The sequence below is a fragment of the Lupinus angustifolius genome, unplaced genomic scaffold, assembly GCF_001865875.1.
Source record: "Lupinus angustifolius cultivar Tanjil unplaced genomic scaffold, LupAngTanjil_v1.0 Scaffold_15_150, whole genome shotgun sequence".
NCBI lineage: Eukaryota > Viridiplantae > Streptophyta > Magnoliopsida > Fabales > Fabaceae > Lupinus > Lupinus angustifolius.
The window spans coordinates 22,837-46,082 of NW_017718802.1; the positions used below are offsets into that span (position 1 = coordinate 22,837).

The window sequence follows — 23,246 nt, forward strand, 5'->3', positions numbered from 1 at the left end:
CCTCACTCGTGGCATGGCCAAGTTGTCCCTAAGCCTCACTCGTGACTTGGCCAAGCTATTCCTAGCAGTGATGCATCAGTCCTGACCTAGGCGCATCAAAGAAGCATATCAGGCACGCATTAGGCGCATTAAGTCTGGCTAGTGGCGCATCAGACTTGGCCTAGACACATTTTCTTGGCGCATCAGAGAAGCATACCAGACACACATCAGGCGCATTAGGCATAGGCCAGAGGCGCCAACTTGGCGCATCAGGTGCACAACTGTCTCAAGCTTGGCACACCATTTTTGATTTCCAGATCATGCTTGAGCATTTTTATAACTATGAAATCTTATATGGGTATATTTTTTGCTATGACCTTTTTGATTATTTTTAGTTAAAGTTAGTTAAGAATTAGTTGGGTTAAGGGTTGTTGTTTTTCTGTTTTACCAATTGCTTGTTTTGCAAGCAACTTGGTTTTCCTTGTATATATGTAACCTTTATGGGCATCAAGTAAATCAATAAATGAAGGTATTATTCATGCAAAATTTTGCAATATTCATTGTTAGTGCATATATTTTTTATCAAAATTATATTTGAATTAAATGAGATTACTAATCCAAAAAACCATTTCTTCTAAATATTTAATGTTATTGTATACTCCAAACTCTAATTGTGTATTTGTTTAAGCTGGATCAACCTGTAATAGAAACTATATCTTCTTCATTATTGCATATCCCATAGTTTATAGAGATTGTGACATGTGTCTACTTAAAAAAATTAATAGTCTAAATTTTATTTTTAAACTAAAACAAATTATAAATTATCAAACTCACTCTTTATTGACTCCCTAGCACTAGACAGAATTCGAACCCCAAATAATAATATTAGGGAGAAAAGTTTCCTTCTGATGTCGTCCTTAAAAAAAACATGACAAGATTATGTATCCTTGTTGACCTTTACGCAAATGAAGAGGAAAGAAGAAAACTGTTCAAAATTATTGCGTAAGTTACAAGGTTAAAAAAATGTGGTCATAATTTGTGTTGATTATTCATTAGACCAAAGCTATAAGAACTAAACCAAGGTGGAGTAGGGACACAAAAAGTAACTGTTGTCTGTTATGTTATTGTTAATGAACAGGTTGAGAAATTGATTGGTGGTTACACTAATTACAAAAGCATCTAATAAAACTGTTTATACTGAAAATGTTTTTGCTCACTTTGTCTTGTAGTAGAGAATGGACTCAATGAGTGAAGCAAGAAACAAACAGAATTATACCCAATGAGGCAAAGACACTCTTTCATTTTCACAAATATCTTCTTAATCTTATCTGCAACTGCAAGTAGCATAAATGAAACGAATTAGTGAATATTAAAATGGACTAGAAACAGTGAGTCAGCGTTTATAAACGGAAAATTATCGGGATTTCGGGTATAATTGTACTATGTTACTATAATCTCCCTTAATCAATTCCCACGTTTGGTTTAGAGAAAGATAGGTGGTAGCTAATTATATTGGAGAAATTATTTCATAATCTTGTAACACTCATCCAAATCATATATCTATTATTCATTTGAAATAGTCTTTATTTAGTTTTAAGAGTAAAAATCTACTTCAATAACTTAATCTCAAAAATACTAAATGTCAGTCAAATTATTTTTTTAACATTTTTATGACAAGTGATATTAACTATTTGATTGTGAATTATTGTGTACTATTTTGAATTTGAATTTTTTGAAGAATCAAGGTCGATTTTTTAAGGATCAAATATTCAGTAAAATTTTAATTATGCATACATCATGAACATAAAAATTTAGTTTTAATCTTAATAAATACCAATTGATTGAAATAAACCAATCAGTGAATATACAATATTAAAATGATCCTTAAAAAATGATATAATTTGAACTAAAATAATTAGTTAAAGTGGAAATAGTAGAAGGCGGCTTGTCTTGTAGAAGGTGGTGGGGTATTTTCTCGGCCTACTGTCTGTTTTGGTCACCAACCATGGGACACACCAAATCAACCATTTCATGACCTTTCAACATCTTCTCAAAAAATCTTTAACCAATCATTTTGGATAATTTTTTGCATAATTGTAAAGATTTGGATATTTGTCACTCTAAAATAGGATAACAGAATTACTGGATAGTGTCTGTAATTAATATGTGTTGAAGATTAAAAAAAAGGATAAGAATCTAAATGACATAGTATTGTTTTAAAACCAAGGAATACCTAACTTTAATTACTAATGTTGATCTATATAATTCGATTAAATTAGCGTATTTAAATTTTAGTTATAAAAATATTAATCTGTAATATCAAATTTATTACAAAAATATATCGATTAAATATTGTTTCAAATACTAATAATAACGATAAAAGTCTAAAAAAATGTATCACCTTTGAATTTAAATTGAGATACTCATGCAAGTTCTTCCTTTCTAATGAGGTAGATTCATATTGAAAGAGGTTAACAATAAATTATATCAAAATTGACTATTTGTTAGTGTAATTAATATCTCAAAAATAAATTTCTTTAAATACATAAGTACACATCCCAAAGCAATAAAATATATAAAGGAAGGGACATTTTTAGTCATTGACTTGTAATTTTATTTACTTTTAAAATTGAAAAATAATTTTCAAATATTTGAACATTATCAATACTATTTCTTATATTTATTTAGTCATATACTTATATGTGTCTAAAACATTTCCTAAGATAAATTACTAATAACAAAACTCAAATATTGCAAATGATTTTTCTGATGATACCCAATAAAGCAGAGTTCTCCTTTCCTTTGAAGTTTCAGATTTTGTCAGCCGCCGGCCACCACTGTGTTGAATAGGTGGTCCAAGTCCATTCTGTGGAAGCATGAAGTGGCGTATGGGCTCACCATTATATTGATAATTTGCTATCAACCACATGCTCTCAACTCTAATTTATCACAATTCACTATTAATAATTTTAAATTAAATAAACGTGCTTAACACATGTGAAATATGCTAGATGTTAAATTGGTAGAAATTTTGTATTATGTTCTATCCAACTAGAGATGATGTAATATATGAATATAATTATATATAAATATATAACTAATAATTATATATAATTTTATGATTCAAAGGACACCAAACTTTTGTTGAGATAATAAAATTGCAAACCAAGGCCATTGGCAAGTTGAGTGAACAATTGAACTAGTGGAGTTTCAATTGTGCAATCTAATCATGGTAACATTGGTTGTCACTCTAAATAATGTAATAATTTGAAGCTGTGTTATAAAACTAGGGTCGAACCGGCCTGTTCGATCAGTTTGACTGATTTAACTATGAGTCGGCCTGTTCGATCAGTTCGACTGATTCAACTATGAAGCGGACATTTAATTAGTTCGAGTTTTTCATCTAATTAATTTTCCATCAAATTAGGTTGATTTGGTCAATTTAAGCCTAAAATTAGTGATTCGGATGGTTGGATCGGTTCAACCGGCCAAATCAATCAAATTTTTTTAAAACAACCAAATTGACGTCGCTTTTCAGTGAAAAACAAATACTTTTAACTTATTTATAGTTATGTTTGTCATTTGTTAATTTACATTATAACAAAATCTTCATTGTTTAATTAAATTTTAAATTTATTATATGTTTTTATTGTAGTTAAAACATAGTTCATATGTTGTTTGATGATTTTATCAACTTAGTTATGTCATTTTATAGTAGTAAAATGTTCTTTTTTTGTTGTTTAATTAGGCATGATAATGTTTTTAAATTTTGAGTATACCATTATTAAATATTGTTGTATAATATTATGAAATTTTTAGAATATTTAATACAAACTGAATTAATCGATCCAACTATTGACTCACTTGTTGAACCAGTAACTCATTGACCTAATACTCTGACTGAATCATTGACTGGTCCGACTTTAATGACACTGATTTGGAGGGTCACATGCTGATTTGATCCATGTTTTTAAACTATGATTAGTAAAACCAGATTTACCGCGTGAAGGGCCCCTACATTGAAATTTATTAGAGTAAATTACACTGACACCCCTTGAGTTTTAATGAAATCATACAAACCACCCCTCACTTTTCTACACTTACACAAACCTCCCCTAATTTTATACTTTCATTACACTGATCACACCTGTATAAGAAATAAGTGTAATCTTTTAAACAAAAAATGTGATAAATGCAATTAAGTTAAATAAAACATGATATATTGTGTAGACAAGTCTAAATAATATACAAATCAATGTATCTTTATTATTTTTGGTTCGTTACACTACATTATAAGAGTGATTTAAATAATATTTCTTTAGAATTTTTGATGCATTCTGTAACAAAAAATAATAAAGATACATTGATTTGTATATTATTTGGATTTGTCTCCATAATATATAATGTTTTGTTTAACTTAATTGCATTTATCACATTTTTTGTTTAAAAGATTACACTTATTTCTTATACAAGGGTGGTCAGTGTAATGAAAGTACAAAACTATGGGAGGTTTATGTAAGTGTAGAAAAGTGAGGGGTGGTTTGTGTAATTTCACTAAAACTCAGGGAGTGTCAGTGTAATTTACTCAATTTATTAAAAAGCAGTTTACTTAAGGTATGTGAATTACCCTTCAGATAAACATAATCAATATTTCGTACACTATTAATTTATGTTGCATTTTTTGTAGTATTGATAATGGTTAAAAATAAATAATAAGCGACAAAGTATAAAACTTTTATGCTGTATTTTTTCCTCATATACTTTATTCCATCCACCTAACAATGTGTATAATCAAGCCATAACTTCTACCTTTATTTATCTTTGAGACAATGGGTGATGACGATGTCTAGTGTAAATGTTTTTACAAAATATCGTTGACTAATCTTGTATTAATAATTATTTACTTTTAAATAAAATAATATATAATATATATGAACGAAATATCCACAATATTAAAAAGATTACACACTTTCTATACTTAATATTATATTATTTTTTCATTATAATGTTTTTATGTGATTAATTGAGTTTAGAATCTTTAATGTGATAGCTTATTTTGATTCCTATCCTAATTGTTTAGATTCTTCTCATAACACATTACATCTATAATTTTTATAACTTCGGAAATTTGAGCAAACAAGACACTTTAAATAAATAGTTGATAAACACCCTGTATATTTATTTGTTATATTCTTTTTTTGTATACACCATGTATATTTATTTGTTATCTTTTTTTGTTGGTATAAACCATCTTAAAGTTATCATAAAACGTTTAAGTGACATCAAGTGATGTCTTGAAAGTACATAAAATGATAAAATATTCAATAAATAAAATAGCATGCATTATGATACCTCTAAATACTATAGAATCCAGCAAGTATCTCTCGATCTCTGCTACTGTTATGGTAGAAATAGAATGCAAGGCAATATTCAATCAACATGATTGTGGTAGGTAAGGGTAATAATGTTTGGGTAACACTTCTCCTTTAATCGATTCTAATTGGTGGTCGTGCTATATTTTAATCAAACTTACTCCCAAGTTGGAAGGCTAGTATAATATTATGAAATTTTTAGAATATTTAATACAAACTGAATTAATCGATCCAACTATTGACTCACTTGTTGAACCAGTAACTCATTGACCTAATACTCTGACTGAATCATTGACTGGTCCGACTTTAATGACACTGATTTGGAGGGTCACATGCTGATTTGATCCATGTTTTTAAACTATGATTAGTAAAACCAGATTTACCGCGTGAAGGGCCCCTACATTGAAATTTATTAGAGTAAATTACACTGACACCCCTTGAGTTTTAATGAAATCATACAAACCACCCCTCACTTTTCTACACTTACACAAACCTCCCCTAATTTTATACTTTCATTACACTGATCACACCTGTATAAGAAATAAGTGTAATCTTTTAAACAAAAAATGTGATAAATGCAATTAAGTTAAACAAAACATGATATATTGCGTAGACAAGTCTAAATAATATACAAATCTATTATTTAGACTCGTCTACCCAATATATCATATTTTGTTTAACTTAATTGCATTTATCACATTTTTTGTTTAAAAGATTACACTTATTTCTTATACAAGGGTGGTCAGTGTAATGAAAGTACAAAACTATGGGAGGTTTATGTAAGTGTAGAAAAGTGAGGGGTGGTTTGTGTAATTTCACTAAAACTCAGGGAGTGTCAGTGTAATTTACTCAATTTATTAAAAAGCAGTTTACTTAAGGTATGTGAATTACCCTTCAGATAAACATAATCAATATTTCGTACACTATTAATTTATGTTGCATTTTTTGTAGTATTGATAATGGTTAAAAATAAATAATAAGCGACAAAGTATAAAACTTTTATGCTGTATTTTTTCCTCATATACTTTATTCCATCCACCTAACAATGTGTATAATCAAGCCATAACTTCTACCTTTATTTATCTTTGAGACAATGGGTGATGACGATGTCTAGTGTAAATGTTTTTACAAAATATCGTTGACTAATCTTGTATTAATAATTATTTACTTTTAAATAAAATAATATATAATATATATGAACGAAATATCCACAATATTAAAAAGATTACACACTTTCTATACTTAATATTATATTATTTTTTCATTATAATGTTTTTATGTGATTAATTGAGTTTAGAATCTTTAATGTGATAGCTTATTTTGATTCCTATCCTAATTGTTTAGATTCTTCTCATAACACATTACATCTATAATTTTTATAACTTCGGAAATTTGAGCAAACAAGACACTTTAAATAAATAGTTGATAAACACCCTGTATATTTATTTGTTATATTCTTTTTTTGTATACACCATGTATATTTATTTGTTATCTTTTTTTGTTGGTATAAACCATCTTAAAGTTATCATAAAACGTTTAAGTGACATCAAGTGATGTCTTGAAAGTACATAAAATGATAAAATATTCAATAAATAAAATAGCATGCATTATGATACCTCTAAATACTATAGAATCCAGCAAGTATCTCTCGATCTCTGCTACTGTTATGGTAGAAATAGAATGCAAGGCAATATTCAATCAACATGATTGTGGTAGGTAAGGGTAATAATGTTTGGGTAACACTTCTCCTTTAATCGATTCTAATTGGTGGTCGTGCTATATTTTAATCAAACTTACTCCCAAGTTGGAAGGCTAATTTAATCATAAACATTAATCAGGATAACTTTTAATTTAAAGTGATTAAATATAATGTATACTTAATCATAAACATATAATTTAAGATACAAAAATAAATATGCAAATATTTTGTTAAAAAATTTAGAAAATCATGAAATAATTTACATATAATAAATCAAATAAAAAACATTAAAAATATGAAATAACAAAAGATTATGGTGACAAAATGCATAAATTGACAGGGTAAAAGCCTTTTTGATGAAGATTTTATATAATTATATATGAAATTACAAAAGAGTACTATTAATTTTCCACCAATCACTCACATTTTAATGTCTATTTTTTCATCACTTGCTTTTCCCTCCTTTACCTCTAACAAGATAATAATCAACTTAATTACAAATTAACTTTTGACCATAAGTGCTTACTTAGTTACATATACTCAGTTACTAAAAACAAATTTAAGTGAGCCAAGTTAAAAACTCATCCGTATCAAAATCTCCAAACTGAACGTTCCCAAACCGCTGACTCAGCATCACCGTATTAACGTCCGTCAGACTTAACGGCACGTCGATATCAAATCCAAAGGCATCCACCACGTCGTAATGGAAACTATCAAACGGGGTCGTGTCACCATTTTTAGCCAGCACCGACGTCGGAGAAGCAAAACCGTCGCGAGAAACTGGCACCGCCGCCACTTCCTCAGTCTTCTTTGAGGCAGCGTGAGGGAAGTTAGTGACAGCTTTGGGACCCTTCAACTTCACAGCCGCCTCGTCGTACACGGCGGCAGCTTCCTCCGCCGTATCGTATGTCCCAAGCCAGACCCGTTTTCTCTGATTCGGGTCACGGATCTCGGCGGTCCACCGTCCCCACGGCCTCTGCCGAACCCCCCTGAACTGGCTGCCGCGACGAGAGTTGCCAGTTATATTCCTTTTCGGTCGGGTCATGCGACTCTTGAAACGGGTCGGGTTATAACCCGATGAAAAGGAAGAAGATGGAGAAGTAGAAGGTGTAGTAGTTTTTGAAGAAGAATGTAAAGAGGGAAAGTTGATGGTGACATGGGTGATTTCTCTCTTCACTCTTCGAAGCTTAGGTGAGTTTTCTTCGTCGCCGGAGGAGTCAGAATCGGTAGCGTCGAGGTCGGTGAGTATAATCCGGAGAAGCTTCTTGCGGTGGTGGTGGTGGTGGACTTTAGTCTTTGTTTTGCATGGTGGGTCACCCTCAAAATGGGACCTTTCTGTTTCTTGAAGGTGAAGAGTTGATTGTACGGACATGGAGAAAGTAGAGAGAAAAAGGGGTTGATTGGTTGGTTTGTGTCAGGGTAGTTTCAATGAAGAGAGTGAGGAAATAGGAAGGAAGGAAAATAAGGTGTAGAGGGTTTAAGGGGAGAAAAGTTTTGCTTTTGTTATATTTTATTAGAGGATGAGAGAGTGAAAATGGAGGGAAGAGTAAGGTTGTGAGATTTTTGGCGGGAATGAAGAGAGTAGTGGCATGAAGTGATAGAGAAAAGTAAAGGTTGTAGAGAGAGAGAGAGGAAATAAAAGAAGGTGAGAGAGGGGGGAAGGGATTAAAGGGTATTTATGGTGCTTTATGGGGTATGTGTCCTTGTTAGAGGATCACCAAAATAATTTTCTCGTGAGAAATGTAATGGTGAGGAGGTAAGGAATTGAAGGTGAAAGGTAAAGGAAGATGAAAGAATGGAAGGAGTGTGAGAGAGTGGATGGAAGGAACTTCCACACTAATGTTGTGTGAGGGTTAGATGTTGTCGGCAGCACAAAGATTAGAGCTTCTAAGTGCCACACTTCTTCTCTCATGTATGCTTCTCTCACTTTATAATCACACTCTCGTCCAAACGAGTAAATCATTTTTCATGCTATATTAGTCTACCAACTAATATATAATCAAATTTATATATAGTTAATATTTTTTTTAAAAGCTAATAATTATTAAAAATGAGTGGTGAATAATTTAATGATAGTATAATAATTTTTACAATGTGTATACATATATCATTTTTCTCTTAAAAATAACACTAAAAATAATAGTTATGATATTTTTAATGATATGACAATTTTGTGTTTAATGTAAAAGTAAAGACAATAATTTAATCTCTAATATTTAATAGTATCATTGTTTATAAAAAAACAAGAAAAACATCAAGTTCCCACTAGAAATTAGCCGATTGAATTGATAAAATATAATTAATAACTTTTTTCAATAACACTCTATGAGGAATACCAACAAGCTATTGGTATAATTGTGCAAGATTTTACTGGACCCTTAAAGTCAATAGTTTAATTTCTGAGAGCGACACTTGTTAAAAAGACAACTATGAACCATGAAATGAATTAGTTTCTTATTCAAAAAAGTGAGAAAATATTTTTAAAGTAGTACCAAAAAACTATAAGAAAGTTAATCTTGAAAAACTAAATTATGGAAAAGTTAAATACACCATTTTGCATTGGAGTAATACACTTTATTAAATAATAAATAACACTCTAAATGACATTTTTAACATTTCCTTTTTAATTCTTCATTTATATTTCAGACAGGGATAAACTTATCCGTGATAATTTGGGCAAAGCCCGTAGGGCTAGCTTGTCCGTATGTATTTTTTGGGCAGACAGAGCATAAAGGATATGTCCATCTGTCCAAAATGACTCTTCAACATATCATATTCACCTATAATCAATGAGCAAAAGGGTTATGACGAATATTATTAGATAAAATATTGAATATCAAATATATAAAAATATATGTATTTTATTAAAGTGAAAAAGTTTGTTCCGTTTGTTATATATGTATTTATATATCAAAATGTAAGAAAGAACTATTTTTTATATTATATATTATATGTATTTATTATGTTATGTATATGCATTTGTATTTTATATATTATATATTATATATATATATATATATGTATGTACTATTTATTTTATATTTTGTATTAAATTATGTACTATGCATATTTTGTATTATATATTATATTATATTTTGTATGTGTTGTTCGGTAAATATATATTGTTTATTTTGTATGAAGTGTATATAATTTTGTATATATTTTTTTAGTATTGTTAAAGGCGGTCTGTCAGCCAATCGCTCATGTTTAAGGCAGACAAGACATGATGTTTCATACCTATTTAAAATTGGCATACCAATCCACCATAATTTAGACAGATATTACATAGACATAAATATGACATCCCTAATTGCCAATACTATATTAATGTAAAATCTGGATTGGTGGGTGCAAAGTAGGCTTATATTCAACAAAAGAGTAAATGTAATATGTATCTTCTAATGGAAACATTATATATAAAAAGAAATGTATTTATATTTTTTTGATTTTATTATTTAAAATTAAATTTTTATTTTATTATCAAGATTTTATTATATATATATATATATAAAAGTGTTTCTTCACACTCAATAACAATTCCCATTGATAGTTCATATCGTCATGTAGTTAGCTAGCCAATGGAATGATTATGGAGAAGTTGTTATTAAATGTTGTTCTTTTCACTGTGTACGTAGAATATTGAATTATTTTTTGATACTAATCAAGCTAATTTTTTAGCTTTATGGATAATGAATTAATTCTTTTAAATATATATTATTTTTTTAATAAATGTTATTATTAAGAATCAAAACTTTAACTCTGTAATTTTTTTTAGAATCCAACAGAATTTTATACTAATCAATCAACTTCTTCCAAATTTGATATATTATAATATAAGGAGGCACATTAAAAAATCCGAGAAAGTCATCAAAATAAGGTCCAAAGAAACGGTGCCAACTTTCCACGTTGATGAATCCAGGACTACGCAAAATTGACAAGTGCATGTTGGAAGAATTTTATAATTTAGAAGAGAAATCGTTGTTCCAAGAATCAACAACATTGAAGTGACGCAATTGAGGTGGCTTTATAATTTGTTTGCAGCAAAGCGGTCGAATAACAACGAACCGTGAAAAAGTAATGCAAAAGTTATAAATTATAATACTTAACATCATTCACCATTATTCTTTATATTACTTTTATTAAAATAAAAATGATAATTAAGATATAAATAATGAATAATATGTAACTATATAATTTTTTTTACATAAACTATTTATAAAAATTATTACTTTTTGAGAGCGTTAATAAAAAATATAGAATATAAATGAAATTTTCACATGGTTATTGATTCAAATTGATGTTCTTAGGAGTTCAGGTTACATCACACTGCTGATGTGAAAATTTATATACACAATATATCATTCATAATAAGATTTAACAATAAATAAATATTAATAATAGATGATATATAAATAATATAAAAATTATTAAATTTTCAATGTACATATCTTTTTCTTCTTTACAGATTAGAATAACTCTCTTTTTTTACTTTGATTGTAATCATATATAAGCAATGGCTAAGGGTGAATTCGTACAGCTTTATTTGTATTTTAAGCTGCTTGCAAGTTTAGTTGGACTTTGGCTTGAGGAAGAAGAGAAGGCAAATATGACTGACCCCAGACCCGCCTTTTTTTGATAGAGTTTAATATTTACGTAATGTGAGTATAAAGTTTTTTATACTTACAATATATTATCTACTATTGATTTCTGTTTGAGAGTCAATAACAGTTAACATATAAATGATGAATAATGTGTTAATAGTGTAAAAAGTAGTATTACCGGTGTATATGTATCAAATACTTTTTTCTCGCTGCTGGGCAACCAAATCTTTCTCCTCATCTAATCTTTCCTCCTACTAACTTTTTAATTAATGATTCCTAGTTTAGACACATGACATACTAAATAAAGCTGAGGAAGCTTATAGAAAATAAGGTGTCATACTCTATAAAGTTGAGGAATCTTATATAAAATAGGAGTGCATATCTGCTGTCCCACACTTAGTGTCATTTCATGTCTCATGACATTGTGATTGGTTAAAAAATGTATTTAAGTTAAAATTTAATTTTTAAGTAATTTCTTCAATCATTAAATCATGGCATATGGAATGACATTAAGTATGGATAGCAAATGTACATCCATAAAATAGGAATGAGTGAAAGAGACAGTCAAAAGTCAGGTAACTAAAGTAAACTAAATGGAGATTCTTGACACAAAACATATGATGGTTGACACCTGTTATAACGTTGAGTCGAAAGTGCATGTTTAGTGCTTTCCATCCAACCCAACTCTTCAACCGTGTTTAAGGATATCTTAATTTCATTGCACGATCTGGAAAATAAACATAAGAATCTCTAAAATGACTTCCTGAAAGATGGTAAGGTGTTAATCAAGTTTATGAGGGACAATCAAAGGATGCTTTCAAGTATTAGTATTTTCTTCACCACTTACCTAACTCGTAGAAATACTCCGACATTTTTGTATCGTTGAACGTACCCAAACACAATTGACTTACCAATTGCTTTCATTTTCAGTTCAGAGTAACTCAAGCTATGGAACCGCTTTCATTTTGATGATGACCAACTTGTAGATGGGCTGTCCCAATCAAAGTAATGGTGAAAGCCATTTCATTGATTCTATCAAATCTTACCTTTATGATTCTTTTAAAACATAAATAAACGGAGGTAGTATAGAACATGAAGTCAGAGATAGCTAAAAACACAACTATGAATGACAATAAATATCAATAACGGACAATAAATTGACAATGTAAAATTTTCTTACACTATTAGAATATTATCAAAAATACCATAAGGACAATTGGTAGCATTTTCCATATAGTAAAATTGTTGTTTGCGTAGCTCGCAACAATTTTGAATAGCACGAGATATTCTTTACTGGCTGAGTCACGACCAAACCATTCTCTTTAATACGTTTCGTGGTACTACTAAAATTGTGCAAGTAGACTATCAACCATGCCGTCCTCAGGATAAAACAATTCAGTTCTTTGTTATATGATTTCTTACTGCACCGTAAGAATCGTTCTCGAATACACTCACAATACTGACTACCAATGTCAATTCTCAAATTCTCACAATATAACTACATGTGCCAATTCTTTACCCACAATACTAACTACTAGTGTCAGTTCTTGAAATCTCACTTTGTCTGCCTGTGCCAATTCTCAAGTGTCATGGAAAAAAAGGGGATGATGTTGTCAGAAATGCGTTGGGGGAGTATTAGGGGGAGAAAAAAAGTTGAGAGGAAACGCCTTCAACTTGAGGTCGAGTTCTAATGAGGGGAGGGGCCCTCTATTTATAGCGTGAGGCCTCGAACGAATCCCCCATCTGAGGGCCTAAAACGGTTGTCAAATCTCAAACGGTCACAAGATCCAACGGCTAGAATCATTGATCACACAGATCACAATCTCAATCTGAGATCCACTCCCCACTCACTTTCCAACCGTGTTGACTACGTCAAACACATGTGGCATGCGTGTGTTAACTTGGTCAACACATGATCCAAGCCCAAAAAAGGCCCAAAAATAAATAAAATATAAATAAAAATTTATTTAAAAAGAATGTTGGGCCCAAGCCTGACCCGCACACGAACCAAGTCGACCAGACGACAACGAAGGAGGTGGTGATGGTGGTGCACGTACGCGCATGTGTGTGGAGGGGTTTTGTTTGTGTGAGTCCTCACCCACCCACAAACCTCATTGTACCCCTTGGGGCACACCTCAATGATGAAACTTAAGGCTTATAAGCCTTCAAAATTCCATCCTCCATGCAATATGAGACTACTGAATTTTTTTATTTCACAAAATCAAAAGTCACCATAAATGACCATTAATATGCATTAAAATCACTTCAAAACTCATCATATTTTAACAAATTGTAACAACCTCCACTTGAAATTAAAAAACGATTTCCGGGAATTTTGTGGTTTCAATAAGATTGTACATAAACAAAGATGTCATACGACTTAAACCTTTGCATAGTGAATAAGATCCATATTTTACTAGAGTGACTCATAGTCTTGAACTCTATCTTCTGCATCAAACCACACAACCTTTTCAAAGGTGTATTCTGTAAAGCCTGTATGTTAAAGGCTCTGCACGTCTATCCCAGTATAGTGAACGCTCTAGAAATTTATGCCATAGAATTTCATAGGAATCAGCCCACACTTCCACATTCACATAAGTGAGTCTATCAAGAGTACTCATGTAGCCTAGGTACTATACTCCAATTGGAGTATAAATCTCATTAAGAGTCTTCGCTCATCCTTCCATATGCTGCAGAAATCATGCTTCTCATGTTTTATAGCATGTTCATTCTCATATCACTTCACAACTTGTTATTACCCATTGAACCTATTTCTTGAGATCTCTAGTCAATTAGGTCAGGTTACCATCATGAGTGATCATCGCTCTAAGGGCAATAGTCCCATACTCTAAGAAGTATTATGGACTTTCTCTTTAGCTAGTATTTTCGTCAAATGATCTGCTAAGTTATTCTTAGTGCGTACATGATCCACTCTAACAACTCCTGTAGAGAGTAACTCTCTAATGGTGCTGGGCTTACGACGAATTTGTCATTTCTTACCGTTATAAAATCGGTTCTAAATTTTTGCAATAGCCGCAATACTATGACAATGGATCAACACAACTGAAATCGATCTTTCCCATAGGGGAATCTCTGCAAGCAAGCTTCTCAGCCAACTTGCTTCTTCACTAGCTGTTGCTAGTGCTATCATCTTATCTTCCACAATGGATTGAGCCAAAATACTCTATTTCTTTGACTTCCAAGAAACAGTCCCACCAGCTATGCTAAATATATAGCCACTGGTTGCTTTGGAATCATGTGAAAGAGTGTTCCAATCAGCATCACAGCTGGAAACCTTCGGTATTGTAATCCAAGGTTCATTGTTTTCTTAAGGTATTTCATTACCCTTTTATAACGTTCCAATGCTCCATACCAAGTCTAATGGTAAACCTGCATAATAATCCCACAACATACGCAATGTTGAGTCTAGTGAAATCAGTGACGTACCGAAGGCTGCCAATGATGCTAGCATACTCAACTTGTCTTACACCTTCACCACTGTTCTTAAAAAGTTTTATAATTGGATCATATGGTGTGCTAGCAAGTTTACAGTCAAAGTACTTACATTTCTTCAGAATCATTTCCACATAATGAAATTGATCCAAAGAAATTCCTTCTTTTGACCTAGTAATTTTTATACCAAGGATTACACTTGCCTCAACAAGGTCTTTCATATTAAAGTTGTTATATAACAATGATTTCACATTATTCACAACATGAATATTGGAACCAAATATGAATAGGTCGTCTACATAGTCACATATGATAGTGCAAATGTCATTTTATGATTTGTAATAAATGCATTTGTCACTTTCATTCACCTTAAACTCATTGAGACCATTAAGTCGTTGAACTTTTCATGCTACTGTTAGGTGCTTGCTTAAGACCATATAACGACTTATCTAACTCACAGACCTTATTTTCTTGCCCATGTATTACAAAACCTTCAGATTGTTCTATATAGATTTCTTCTTCCAAATCACCATTTAAAAAGGCAGTCTTAACATCCATTTGATGTACTAATAAATTATGTATCGTAGCGATCAATATTAGTACTCTAATGGATGTTATTCTAGTAACAAGTGATAACGTGTCGAAGAAATCTACATCTTCTTTTGCCTGAAACTCTTAGCTACAATGTGAGCCTTATATTTATCCACTGTGCCATCAAGTTTCAGTTTCTTTTTCAATACCCACTTACAACCAATTGGTTTTCAGCTAAGAAACAAGTCAGCTAAATGTCAGGTCTTGTTAGACTATAGAGAATCCATCTCATTATTTATGGCTTCTTGCCATAAATCAACATCCAAAGAAGTCAAAGCTTCTTGGAGTGTTAATGGATCCTCTTCAAATGTATAAACCATATAATCAGGTCCATACTCTCTAACAGTCTTTGCTCTCTTACTTCTTCTAGGTTCTATTTCTAACTCATCGTTATTATCATTATTGTTAATCATATGTATGTGACTAGTTGTTGTGCCCCCACTATTCCTCAATTTAAAAAAGAAATTCATTTCATTGAAGTCAACATCGTTAGACTCAATGATCAGTTTTACGTTAAGGTCATAAAACTTGTACGCCTTATTGTTTACATCATACACAATGAATACACATTCATAGGCTCTATTTGCGAGTTAACTCTCTTGGGGTCTAGTATCCAGATGTAAGTCAAACAACCCTAAGTTCTCAAATAAGACAAGTTTAGTTGTCTATTCTTAATAATTTAATATAGGAAAATTTTGCTTTTAGCATTGAAGACTCTACTTAGCACATATCATACAACTAATAAAATTTTACCCCACCAAGAGAGTGCTGCACTAGACTTAACATAATAGCTACAACTAATTCAGTTAAAGTTATGTTCTTTCTTTCAACTTTATCATTCATTTCAGGTGGATATGATGTAGTTGTTTTATGAATGATGTCATTTAATTTATAAAAATCATTAAACATGTTAGAGTCACACTCAGTACCTCTATCGCTTCTGAGTTTCTTTATTTCTTGTTGAGTTGATTTTCAATTTCAGGTACATATAACTTAAACATGTCAAGTGATTCACTTTTATTTTTCCTAAGATGTACATAGGTAAAATCAGAACAATCATCAATAAAAATGATAAAATAACGTTTACAATTTCTAGTTAACGTTATATCTAATTTACATATATCTGAGTGTATTAAATCTAAAGGCTCAGATTCCCGCATAACAGGTTTATGTGGTTTTTTATAAATTTTTTGCTTTATTACATGATTCACAAATTTCAAAATCATTTTTAGATAACTTTTGAATTAAACTTAAGTTACTCAAATATGAAATTGCACATTTATTAATATGACAAAGTCTAAAATGTCAAATATTAAAATCACACAACATGTAAACACAATTAGAAATTTTATTAATAGAAACATCAATATTTAATTTAAACATGCCATCAACAAATATCCCATTCCTAGTAACAGTATACAAGTCTGCTCCTATGGTCTGAGTAAAACTAGCCATATTAAGAAGAAAACCAAAAACTAAATTTTTCGTCATTTCTGGAGTGTGCATAAATCTTTGAGAATTAGAGTCTTCCCAAATATAAACTTCAGCTCCGCATCACCAGTTCCAACAACAATAGTGGTGTGAGAGTCACCTTTATCACAACATCCGTGTATGTTTTGAACATAACATGATCATAGCAGACATGGCGGGATGCACCATTATTTACCCACCACCCATCAGTTCCTCCAACCATAATGACCTTAGATAATACTGTCACAAATGGCTCATCAACCATGTTGGCATGTGGAGGACGATCCATAAGTCTATTTCTGCACTTGCGTGCCATAGGATATGGATTCCCACATTTGAAGCAGATGAACAGGTTGCCAACGTCATTCTTAGCGGGTAGCTTAACATATTGGACCTTTTGAGGGTTCTAATTCTTGTTCCAACTAGTGTTTTTAGCCTTATTCCCACTGCTGTTCTGATTTTTGAAGTTAGCGTCAGAAGGCTTCAGAACAACACCTGAGAATTTCTTCTTAATGCTATTGTTGGAGACAATCAACACCTCATCTTTCTGATCTTGCTTTCGAGCCTCATCTTTCTGATCTTGCTTTCGAGCCTCTTCTTCAATACGAAGACGAGCGATTAGAGATTCCAAAGAAATTTATTTGGTCTTATGCCTCAGAAGATTTTTGAAATCCTTTCAGCTAGGAGACAACTTGTCAATTATGACAGTCACTTGAAATTGCTCATCTAGGGACATCCCCTCAGAAATGATCTCAAGCAATTTTCTGAATCTCGTGGGACTCAGACTCTACTGATTTATTATTAATCATTTGATACTTGAGGTAGCAGCTAACATCATATTTCTTAGTCTCAGCTTCATTAGTATCATGCTTTTCTCAAGTGCATGTCAAATTAGTTTAGCAGACTTGTATGGACTGTAGTGGTCAAAGAGATAATTAGACAACTCATTTAGAATGAAGTTCTCACATATATAATCACTTTCATTCTAGAGCTATTTCAATAGCCATTTTTTCACTTTCCTCTTTTTCAGCCTCATCCGACACAATTGGGATGTTGGTTTTTAGAACGTGGTCAGTCTTTCTCATAGTGAGGAAAAATTTCATCTTTTGTTGCTAACGTTTGAAGTTGTCTCGTCGAACCGAAATGACATGTTCAGGTCATAGATGTTTGGTCCAATAATAATATATACGAATACCATTGCAGTAGAAACGTCTTAAAATTGTTGTTTGTGTAGCTCGCAACAATTTTGAATAGCACGAGATAATCTGTAGTGACTGAGTCACGACTAGATCGTTATCTTTAAGACGTTTTGTTATACTGCTAAAATTGTGCAAACAGACTATCAACCATACTGTCCCCTGGATAAAACAATTCATTTCTCTGTTATACGATTTCTTACTCCACTATATGAACTATTCTCTCGAATACCCCACAATATTGACCACCAGTGTCGGTTCTCGAATTCTCACAATATGGCTGCATGTGCCAATTCTCAAGTGCTAGACTCAGGTACCCAAATTATGAAACTTAAGGCTTATAAAGCCTTCAAACTTCCCTCCTCCAAGCAACGTGAAACTAATGAGTTTTTCATTTCACAAACTCAGAAGTCACCATAAATGACATCATTAATGTGCATTAAAACCACTTCAAAACTCATCATTTTTTACCAAATTCTAACAAAAACAAACAACCATTATGACAAAATTGATGATTTTCTACTGGCATAGACGGCTATTGTTACCACATAATTGGAATTGCAGGTCAGAAAGTTCGCATGAAATTACAATTTCTTCAATCATCAATGTCTTAGAAAAATACTCAGTACAACAACCAATTCTCTTACCATGGTTGAGTTCCACTGACAAAAAAACAACTGATCCAATCAAAAGATATATTGTTTTTACACAAATCATAATAAGACAGATAAATAGAACAGCTAAGAGATATGATGATCATCCCATGGCATATTTCTGTGTCCAGCTGCGAGCAGTAGCCTCATACTTAACCCTATCAGTCTTGTACATGTGTGCAATTTCAGGCACAAGTGGGTCATCAGGGTTGGGATCCGTCAACAATGAGCAAATTGACAAAAGGACCTAAAATAGTTTCAAGTTAGTTTTGCCAACATATGAAACAACACCGTACTTGTTGTCAAGGTGTTATGCCATCATCTAAAAGGATTAAACTTAGATAAAAGTTTCTTTGGTGTATTTTTTCCAATAAAAACATAATTGTTTTTCAGCATTAAAAAAATATAATACCCATATTTAATGCAGAGATGGTGACAAACACAATAAATTTTAAAATTGTCCTTAAAGAAAATGAGAGTAAGCAGACCCAGTTCTTATCAATGTACATGAAAGCTATATAGCTTAGATAACAGAAAAGAGTAGATATCTGTCTAAACTAGTGCACCAATCTTCTCCTAAAAAGCTTCACAGTTCCTCAACGCTTCTAAAAAATTAGCAGTAAACAAGATAAACTTGTGCAAAATCATCAAATATCAACAAAAGAAGGATTAACAGTATCTCACACCTAGTTGCAAACAACAAATCATGGATAACATGGAATGACAATTTTTCTAAAAGCCAGGATATGTATTTAAAAATTACATTTAGCTATGATCAGTTAATGCAAGCTAAAACTTTTGCAAAAATCATCAAATGTAAAGAAAAAACAAGGAAAGCAAAAAAATTCAACCTTGGAAATGGTTAGTGCTGGGCTCCACTGTTCTTTAAGAATATCAAGACATATACTCCCATTGCTGTTGATGTTTGGATGGAATACCTTAGTCCTAAATGCAACCTGCATTATTAAAGATCCCAAAGTTATGAGTTTCTAAACAACTAGTCTTGACAGAAGTTCAAGATATTTACAAATTTAACTATCATCCAGTACAAAAGCATTCATATTTTGCATACAAACTAAAATAAGTAATTCTACTGTAATTGGATTTTTTTTTTATCAAATCACCTAAAAAAGAAGAACAATAAGAATGGATAAGGATAAGTGAGGAAAATGAAATAAACAAAAAAACCAATTTAAATCTCACTTAACATATACAACAGTGAAATGAGTGATGCCAGCCACACATCCAAGCATCTAATTTTGCTGCAAGCAATGCAACATTCTTTCCGACATTGTTCTTTACTAATTATGCTCTCTGTGTGTACACAGGTGAACTGAAGCAGCAAGAAGAGATACAGAAAAGACTCTCCTCTCATGGCATGGTGCTAGGATACACCAGTGTTCATAGAAACGGTAATTATGAGTATCAGTTACTACACACTAGTATTAACGAAAGTGGTAGTCTCAACCACAAAGGCAGCGAGGAAAGATGATTTTCTGGCATCGAGACAAGGGGTTTAATTTTGATCTCCAAATTTATCAACATCTCACAAAAAGTCAGATAATAGTAGACAAATTAAACATCACTTAATTCCATATTTGGAGCACTGTATCCACTGCCAAAACATTGTCAATAATATTGCCTCTGTAGACCAATACTCTAAAGAACTGATATTGACACAGTGTGTCGGTAGAGTAAGGCCAGTTTAACAAGGCACATGTCCATGATACAATCTTGAAGCAGACAAGGACACTAAAAGAATTGTTTTGGATAGTACAAACAGGTCAACCAAGCAATTGTTCAGCCAGTGTTCATATGTCCCTTTTGCTTAGCTTGTAGTTTTAGGTGCTTTCCTTGTTCTTTTGAAGATTTCATATCCTCTTGTAATATTCTCTCCTTTTCTAATAATATTTCTTTTTCATCAAAATATAAAAAAGTTCTCCAGGTTGTATTTTGCAAAGGTTTGCAAGAATCTAGCACAGACCAACACCACAAATTACCATTGAGGATTGGAGGAGGCTGACCACCAAGCTATCACACGGGCTGTACTTCGTAAAATCTCCTCACATAAACACATTTGTTATAATGCAAAATGATAACCATAGATGCAACTTCAGGTTGTAAAACCCCAACACAGGAAGGTGAAAACTTGTTACCAAGCATTGTGAATAACCACCAAACAAGTCTCAACATAATCACAACATCAAAAGAGCATAAGATACAAGCAACTATTGTAGGTAACAATGTACGACATTTACCTTTGGCGGCTTGAAAGGATAATCTGGAGGGAAATGAATCGAAACAAGGAATACACCACCTGTGTAAGGGCTGTCAGCAGGCCCCATGATTGTTGCTTGCCAATGAAACATGTCCTCGGCAACAGGTCCTGACATAGACAATAATGATTATTAAAGTTATCAAAAGAATATCTCAATAGCTAAACCTATAACTAAAACAAATAGACACTCTCAGGGCCCTTTTGTTTAATCTTAAAAGCAATTATTTCATTAAAAAACATTTATACATTATTTTACAAAGAAATAGAAGGCAAAATTCAGCTTTAATGAGAAGCTATATTTTTCAGCTTCTAAGCAACTCAGAACAAAGAAAAACATTTATTACAATATATAAAAATGTAAAATAAATCTGATTTACATAAAAGTAAAGATTTCAGAATCACTTTTACGCTTAAACAGACCGGCCTTTAATCAATATAATAATTTGGAAATCCTGAAGTGTCGTGTATAGCTAATCATCCCCAACTTCTTCAAATAATTATTAGAGGCAGTTCCTTAACAACCACTGATAAGAACAATAACCACAATCATGGATTTTGTTTTCTTTAATCATAATGAGTAACTTACCTGACCTAAATAACATAATCAACTCAAAATACCAATAAGCACAGGAAAAAATTATAACAATCTTAAAATAGAATCATACACCCAGAACACACAACTATTAGGGTTTATTGTTATGCATCGAAATTAAAAAGGAGAAATTTCAAAACTTGAAATTTTCAAATTTTTTGTAGAAGCTCACCCGCGCTACACGATGTAGGAGGGTCCTTCTGCAAATCCTTGAGTTCCTTCAAGATACGTTTCGAAGCCATACTCAACCTGAAAACAGAGAAACATAGACATAAGAAACAAAATCAGAACAAGAGAAGATGCGCGAATCAATTTTAAGGGTAAAAGGAAAAGAGAAAAACCTCAAAGTGTTACGGAAAAGGGAGGATTTGAAGAACAAAGTTGCGAAATTAGGGTTAAAGAGAGAAAGGGTTGGAATTTGAAAAGCCCTTTGATAGAATAAGAGTGAGAATAAAAAGAGCAAAATTATAAACCGGGAAAGGGATAGAGAAGTGGACAAGGTTTGTTTCTAGAAGGTTCCGTATTCGTATTACATGTTAGCGTAGGATCAACGCAATAAGCTTTAGGTATATTTTGTGAAGGTGCATATCTATTTTGAAGACCACATTTGTTGTCAAGTGTATCACATTATTTTGAAAAAATATATTTAAAATAAAAAATGTAATTAAATAATTTTCTAATTAATCACTATGTGATATATTTTATGGAATAATAAACGTGCTTTCCACTTGGATACTATTGAGTTTTAGAAGCTTCTTTATAAGTACACTTTCACCTGATTAGAGATGATAAATAGGACAGATGAGAAATGGTGAAGTTTGTTTATTCCATATGTTTAGAACCATTATTATTCTAAAAACTAATAGTTAATACCACCCATTAACCTAGCTAATGACATGTAGAAGGCCAAAGCATATAGTGTCATATGAAAAAAAAGTGGTAAAATATCAAAATGTAATTGTAAATAAAAGTTAGAAGCTTCAAGCCCACTTTGAGACTGAAGCTAACCTACTTATTTGTAATATAAATAGGGGTGAATCGATTAATATGTAGGATTACGAAAATCGGTGAGCAGAGTATGAATTAGTATTTTGAGAAAAAAATAAAATATATTTTTGGGTTTGTATGTAATTAGAGAAGAGAGTTCCAAAATATTTTGTTTGAAAAAAGATAAATATCTTTAAATTTCATTGATGGTTAAGGATGAACAATGTAGTTAGTTAAGAGTATAAGACTAATCAGATACTTGAAAGTATATTGATATTTGATGCTTTTCCATTAATATTGGTTCACTAAGTTGCATCTTGAGCTCATCATGATGAAATGAAAGAGTATGGACATTGATTTTATCATGATTCATCT

The 23,246-nt window shown here is 31.7% G+C and overlaps 2 protein-coding genes across 4 annotated transcripts; both read right to left on the bottom strand.

Moving 5' to 3' along the window:
• Positions 1–7,513: 7,513 nt before the first annotated feature.
• LOC109337938 (pathogenesis-related genes transcriptional activator PTI6-like) lies at positions 7,514–8,952 on the bottom strand. The gene is made up of 2 exons (XM_019575030.1): positions 8,489–8,952; positions 7,514–8,448 (listed from the first exon to the last, which is right to left on the bottom strand). Exon 2 carries the CDS (start codon positions 8,420–8,422, stop codon positions 7,610–7,612), a length of 813 nt encoding a protein of 270 aa, XP_019430575.1. The 5' UTR covers positions 8,423–8,448; positions 8,489–8,952; the 3' UTR covers positions 7,514–7,609.
• A 9,932-nt stretch (positions 8,953–18,884) lies between these two features.
• LOC109337939 (ubiquitin-conjugating enzyme E2-17 kDa-like) lies at positions 18,885–22,371 on the bottom strand. 3 transcript variants are annotated; one of them, XM_019575031.1, is made up of 5 exons: positions 22,239–22,371; positions 22,057–22,133; positions 21,273–21,400; positions 19,866–19,970; positions 18,885–19,261 (listed from the first exon to the last, which is right to left on the bottom strand). In XM_019575031.1, the coding sequence occupies exons 2-5, from the start codon at positions 22,124–22,126 to the stop codon at positions 19,118–19,120; spliced, it is 447 nt and encodes a 148-aa protein (XP_019430576.1). In that variant the 5' UTR covers positions 22,127–22,133; positions 22,239–22,371; the 3' UTR covers positions 18,885–19,117. The 3 variants fall into 3 exon arrangements, with proteins under 3 accessions (XP_019430576.1, XP_019430578.1, XP_019430577.1); XM_019575033.1 differs by having other exon boundaries at positions 22,226–22,359; XM_019575032.1 differs by having other exon boundaries at positions 22,057–22,127; positions 22,226–22,337.
• Positions 22,372–23,246: the final 875 nt, after the last annotated feature.

Excerpts from the sequence above, each read along its gene's own strand:
- LOC109337939 (XM_019575031.1), bottom strand. The coding sequence starts at position 22,126 with ATGGCTTCGAAACGTATCTTGAAGGAACTCAAGGATTTGCAGAAGGAC. Across the intron at positions 21,401-22,056 it reads TCCTACATCGTGTAGCGCGG|GACCTGTTGCCGAGGACATG; the intron begins GTGAGCTTCTAC and ends TGTCTATGTCAG. Across the intron at positions 19,971-21,272 it reads ATCCTTTCAAGCCGCCAAAG|GTTGCATTTAGGACTAAGGT; the intron begins GTAAATGTCGTA and ends TTAATAATGCAG.
- LOC109337938 (XM_019575030.1), bottom strand. The coding sequence starts at position 8,422 with ATGTCCGTACAATCAACTCTTCACCTTCAAGAAACAGAAAGGTCCCAT.